This window comes from Octopus bimaculoides, chromosome 13 (genome assembly GCF_001194135.2).
Source record: "Octopus bimaculoides isolate UCB-OBI-ISO-001 chromosome 13, ASM119413v2, whole genome shotgun sequence".
Classification (NCBI taxonomy): Eukaryota; Metazoa; Mollusca; class Cephalopoda; order Octopoda; family Octopodidae; genus Octopus; species Octopus bimaculoides.
The window spans coordinates 9,647,698-9,654,006 of record NC_068993.1 but is presented as its reverse complement, the minus strand read 5'-3'; the positions used below and the strand labels follow the sequence as shown (position 1 = coordinate 9,654,006).

Sequence of the window (6,309 nt, the reverse complement as noted above, 5' to 3'; positions counted from 1 at the left end):
ATATATATATATATATATATACATATATACGACGGGCTTCTTTCAGTTTCCGTCTACCAAATCCATTTACAAGGCTTTGGTCGGCCCGAGGCTATAGTAGAAGACACTTGCCCAAGATGCCATGCAGTGGGACTGAACCCGGAACCATGTGGTTAGTAAGGAAGCTACTTACCACACAGACACTCCTATGCCTATTGGTCACTTTTGCCAAACTGCTAAGTTATGGGGACACAAATGCACCAACACTGGTCGTTAAGCAGTGGTGTGGAACAAACACAGACATGACAAATCCATGCCAATGACACAACAACAACGACAACAACAAGAAAACACTTACCTTCAGCTGCTCTTCTAATGTCTGGTTGACATAATCATATTCAGTAAGCAATGGAGTCAATATCCTGAACAGAAAAGAAAAGAAGAAATTCTTACATAAGCACGCAAAACTCAAGATTTATAAAGAAGAGAGAGATACAGAAAAGGTGAGATTATGTGATGTTCATGTCAGCTGAAGATCAAGAGTAATTATGTCCAAACAGCTTCCTCCAATCATTTTATTTTATGGCATATATATGGACTGAAGGCTGGCAGGCATGAGTTGGACAGGTCATCACACTCTGGATCAGTGCTTATTTGGAGTTACTGCCCTCCTAAATGAATCAGAGGATCACATCTCACTTGCAAATCTCATAATTTTAGCATGGTTTGTAATAAAGATTGCCAACATAACATGGCAGTCCTGGTTTAGGACTAATGTTGCTGTAATTTAGCCCCAGGAGACGTCGTCTCCAGCTAGCTACACGACACGATCTGTGTCCTTACATTTTTGAACAAGGGAATCTAGCACCCCCACTCAGCTCAAAACAATATCAGTGTATCGCGATTTCTGGGTTATTTCCCTTTATCAGCACAGATGTGAGATTTAAAAATAGCAATTTTCTGGTTTGTAGCCCTTCTTAACACCAACTATTTTATAGAGTGTACTGGATGTATCTTTATCTGTGGCACCAGTACTAGAGAAGTTACCACACCCTCAGCAAGACTAAAGAGTCTCCTGAACCCTATATTGTCTCAGCTAGGTTCAACAACCACTTTTACAAGGTACCTCTGGTATTAAAATGAGTAACCGCCCCAGTACAAAAAAAAACATTCTGCTCCACATTGCTGCTCAGCTTCCTAGAAATAACAGCTAAATCACCCTCAGAACACATCCTAGGCTGCCCTGGATAATGTACTCCTAGAATCTCGGAATGATGAGATGATCAAAGCTGGAACATCTTTGTATATGAACCCATCAATCATGACATGAGGTTGAACAACAACAACATTTGTGATGTTACAGTCCGATATGAAACCAATATGCTTCAAAACACAGAGAATGAGGTGACTGATTTTTGATTGGAAATCACAGTCTAACAGATTTAAACAGAAACATGGTAAATTGTGGAAATATATATTTTTTACCTTTCTTCTGTAAGCCAAGGAGAAAATTGGTTATCAGGTAACTGCAAAAAAAAAAAAAAATTCTTTAAACAAAGCGCAAGAGTAGCTGTGTGGTAAGTAGCTTTCTTACCAACCACATGGTTTATATTTGCATTCTCTGAAATAATACAGCTCATTATTGTTGTTACTTCTGTAAACAAAAGACATATAAATTAAGAGATATTTTTCTTGATAAGCACTTAAGATTTAGCAACAGAAAGAGCACGCTATTGAGGCATTGTAAAACAATGCCACAATAATATATTCATCTAACCCATGCTAGCATAGAAAAATGGGGATGTAAAACAAATGAACCTTGATATATCAGTAAATGAAAAAAAAAATCAGTTATTTCACAAAATGCCTCCATAACCAAAATTATTATAAAAATCAATAGGAGCATTTATCTAGTCTGTTCAGATTAGTAATATATCCGCAACTAAAATGACTAACAATAATGTGATGAGCAAATAAAAAATAAAGGTGCAGGCATGGCTGTGTGGTAAGAAGCTTGCTTCCCAACCACATGGCTGCAGGTTCAGTTCCATTTGTGGCACCTTGGGAAAGTGTGTTCTATTATAGCCTTGGGCTGACCAAAGTTTTGTGACTTGATTTGGTAGATGGAAACTGAAAGAAGCCTGTCCTATATATATATTTATGTGTGTGTCTTTGTTTCTGTGACTGTGACCCCACCATCGCTTCACAACCAATGTTGGTGTGTTTACATTCCTGTAACTTAGCAGTTTGGCAAGAGACCAATAAAATAAGTACCGGGCTTACAAAGAATAAGTCCTGGGATCGAATTCTTTGACTAAAAACCTCTTTAAGGCTGTGCTCCAGTATGGCTGCAATCAAATGACTGAAACAAGTAAAAGAATAAAAGAATAAAAAGCTTACCAACCTGACAGTAACCATATTTTGCTTGATACCACAAGAGGTGGTTGTTCAGTCTTTGAACTGAAAAGATATAGAATTGCATGAATTAATAGTTCAATCGGTTATGAAGTATTTTCAACAGATTTTATTTTAATATCCCATCTCTAACCATCTCTCCTCATACTCTTATGAAACTTCATCCTTTTTTTCTTCCAGCCCACTCATCCAGTCCAACTACCTTCACCCGTCACTATACCTTGAAGGTATGTTCCAACACATCACTACTACCATCTCACTCTCTCTCTCTTTCTTTCTCTTTAGCTTACTCACTATCTCTCACTTTTCCTCCTCCTTTCTTGTCCAACTGGGATATCCTTGTATCTCCTCTACAGCAAGGCACCTATCTCTGTCCCTCTATTATACTTTTTAACCCTTTCATCAACTAGCACAAAGCCCCCCCCCACCTCAATACTACTCACCCTCCCAGTCAAAGGGTCTTGTCTTGCAAGTTATTTGGTGACATCCCAAGTGTTGGTGCCATATAAAAAGCCCCTAGTACACTCTGTAAAGTGGTTGGCATTAAGAAGAGCATCCAATCATGGAAACCATGCCAAAGCAGACAATAAGCTGGGAACAGCCCCTCTGACTTGACAGTTCTTGTCAGACTTGTCCAAACCATGCAAACATGGAAAAAGAATGATGATGATGATGGCACAGCTACACATGCACACACACACACACACACATACACATATTATTTTACATTAATTACAATGGACAGATAGGTGTCCTCATCTTGTTTGTTGCTACCACGTTTCAGCTAATGTACTCTCCAGCCTTCATCAGGTATCCTTGTGGAATTTTGAACCCAACTTTTTAATTGACTAATGGGGTACACTATTCTCATTCCCCACATTCGCACGTCTCCCCCCCCCCACACACACACACCTCCATATCTTCATACTTTTGTTAACTCATCTTTGACGGAATCTTTCTGTAGCCCCTTATTTTATTGTGGTTCTCTAAACATTAACTATGGTACCTCTACCTCATGTAACCTCTCTGTTAACTGCAACGAATAAATTCCTACGGGTTGACGAAATACAGTTAACAAATCCAAATCGGCGTGTTCAAACGTTATATACCTTGTTTAAATAAAATCTCCCTAGATAAGCAGAAAAGAGAATAATTCACCGGTCATCTTCCCAGTTGATCTAAAAAGGGTCATGTTCTTTGGACACGGCGACCAGAAATAAACAAGAGCTCTCAACTAAATCACATAAGTCAATGTTGAAATAATAAAATAATGAATTAAACCCTAACCCTAACAATGCGAACCAACATTCAAAATATGCCATAAAAGGGCCAACACACTAAAATAAAAACTTTAATATTACACACACACACACTAAAACCTTAGCTTAGTTATGTTTATCCCACAGAGATCCTGTCCATTGACTTTAAAATCTTTGATGCTGCCTGCATTTATTATCATTATATTTAAGGGATTAAGGGTCTCCGTTTATACAAATCTCTAAGGCTCTGCATCCATCACTTATTTGTATCAAAACGATTTACATGACAGGGGTATTACTGTAATAATATTAACAGCGATGTATTATTGAACGTTGAATGAGATAAGGGAGACTCCATGAAGTCGATCGGGCAGCTAAAAGTAGCAGCCAAATCTTCACCAAATCACACCCCACCGTCTTCAGTTAAGAAGGACGTATTGGGTAACGTAATCCTTGATATTACAGTGCCTTTCATTATGGTTCTGCTGGGCCAGGGCTGACATGAAACGAAGCAAACATTTTTTTTTTCGAACATCGCAAGGAATGTGTGTGTGTGTAACGGTAATAATAATACGATAGTGTGCGGAAATGTAACATGCAACAAGTATCAATCAATCAACATTCCTGCACTTAAAACTGGTTGATCTTCGGATTATTGAAAAATTTATTAGAAATCGTAGTTTTGTTAAGGCGATGGTCCCGGGGGTGGGGAGAAATACAGAAGAAAGAAGAAGCAAAAAAATGAATCGTTTCTTTTAATATGATTAATTCAAATAACAAATACTGCATGCTGTTTATCTTTCAAAATATGACAGAGAAAAACGAAAGAAGAGTTAAGCACGATATGCCTTTCGTGTAGAGGAGGGAAAAATAGTCGTATTTACTTGACAACACATTATTATTAGCAGTAACATCCGAGCTTCTATAGAGACGTTTGACCTAATGCTACAAACTAAACCTTTCTCGGCAAAGAAACACCCTAATGTCTTTAAAATAGGCACCACGTATATTAGGGCCCATATTTTTTTTTCTTTTCGTATTCCCAACCCGCTTTTTAACAAGATTAAGGTAAAATACGGTTGTATAAAAGGGGAGGGGTCCCATCTTTTGACATTAGGGAGACTGGATCGGATTTCATTTAATTTCAGCTTTATAGACAAACCTTGATCTTTCAGAAAATTATTATTTGTATTCTCCATTCTTTTGCAAGAACTGGAAATATCTTATAAATAAACTTCCAGTGATCTTCCACGGTTTACAAAAGTTGTTTTGGTAATGTTTTTTTAAAGTTTTTAGTGCCTTAAGTACGTTGCCATGTTACGGAGCAAATAACAACAAAGGATTTCATTGCTTATTTTCGTCGGGACCGCAACGATAAAATTTGAAAACTAATAACCAAAATAATAATTAACATTTACAAAAAAACTTCAAATTTTAAACTTATGCATTTCTTCAAATATATGTAGCCATATCATTTTTTAAATCACATTATTAAACTTATTTTTAATGTCTTTTTTTTTTTGTTCATATTCGTTGCTTGTTTCCATTCATTCTATCTTTCTCTGACGATCGCTGTGGAGCAACAAGTAAGGTCCTGCCGAAAAGTGGTAACGTGTACGGTTTCGATTCCTGGTTAAGGCTACATCAGTTATACGTCTGAGAAAAACACGAATGTCACAACTTGCATTATCAGAGAAACTAGTTTCTGTCGAAATAACTTATTTCATGCATGAAATGTCGATATTCCCTTTGTTTATGAATGTCGTGTGAGTTCCAAAACAGCAACGCAGTCTCTTTTCGCCAGTATCTTGTTTGTTGCTTCACAGCGATCGCCTAAAATTGATTCAAATTTTTTTCGAAATTGACTTTGTTAGTAATCTTTCCACTGTAGTAAAAGGGAAGGTGTGTATGTGTATGGGAGAGAGAGGGAGTTTGTTTATCGTTCAGTCCTAACCGAGCAGGTCCCTGTGATCAAGTATTCTAACCGCAAAAAGCGTCTTTTTATATAACAAGGACTACTTATATCTCAACCCCCACCTTTGTTTTTCTTTATAATCATTAAGGGAGAATTGGGTGTTCTTTTTCCAAGAGTTAGGGATCCTTTTTCAATTTCGGGAGTAAATCGCAAGCGCTTAAAAACCTGTAGGATGAATCTATGCTGACAAAGCGAATTTTAAATTTTACACATTGGCATGTCACATTAGCTAATCCTGCATCCAGAGACATGTTTCTGAGTCTTTGCTCGTCATCAGTCTGGAGTAGCAATGGTCTGCTAGTTGGAGATGCCTGTCAAGCTCTCGTAAATATAATAATTCTAGTGAAACACATTCACTGATTTCAAAAATAGAAATAAACATAAGGACACAGGAAATGTGTCAAAGCCGACAGGAAGCGGTACTGCTTCCTAGGGCTAAATAACAGTAGTATTATTCCCTTCATGGGACTGTCACATTAAGTTGACAGCATACTACTTTATTGCACCACTACTGCACAAATCTCTCTGAGAGATTTAGAAATGTATTATTTCTATTTTTGAAATCAGTGAATGTGTTTCACTAGGATTATTATACGTTTACGAGAACAACAATATCAATGAAAATCGATATTTTTATTTCAAGAGAGATTACTCAAATAACATCAGAAAAATAACGAAAGG

General features: G+C 37.2%; 1 protein-coding gene across 1 annotated transcript in view; it reads right to left on the bottom strand.

The window, feature by feature from the left end:
• The window catches only part of LOC106876255 (putative leucine-rich repeat-containing protein DDB_G0290503), a 21,786-nt gene extending 16,345 nt beyond the window's left edge, over positions 1-5,441 (bottom strand). Inside the window, exons 1-4 of the mRNA XM_014924782.2 lie at positions 4,816-5,441; positions 2,384-2,439; positions 1,465-1,505; positions 338-401 (exon numbers count right to left, since the gene is read on the bottom strand). Of these exons, the coding sequence (XP_014780268.1) occupies positions 338-401; positions 1,465-1,505; positions 2,384-2,439; positions 4,816-4,852 (198 nt within the window). The 5' untranslated portion in view covers positions 4,853-5,441. The remainder of the gene's footprint in view (positions 1-337; positions 402-1,464; positions 1,506-2,383; positions 2,440-4,815) is intronic.
• Positions 5,442-6,309: the final 868 nt, after the last annotated feature.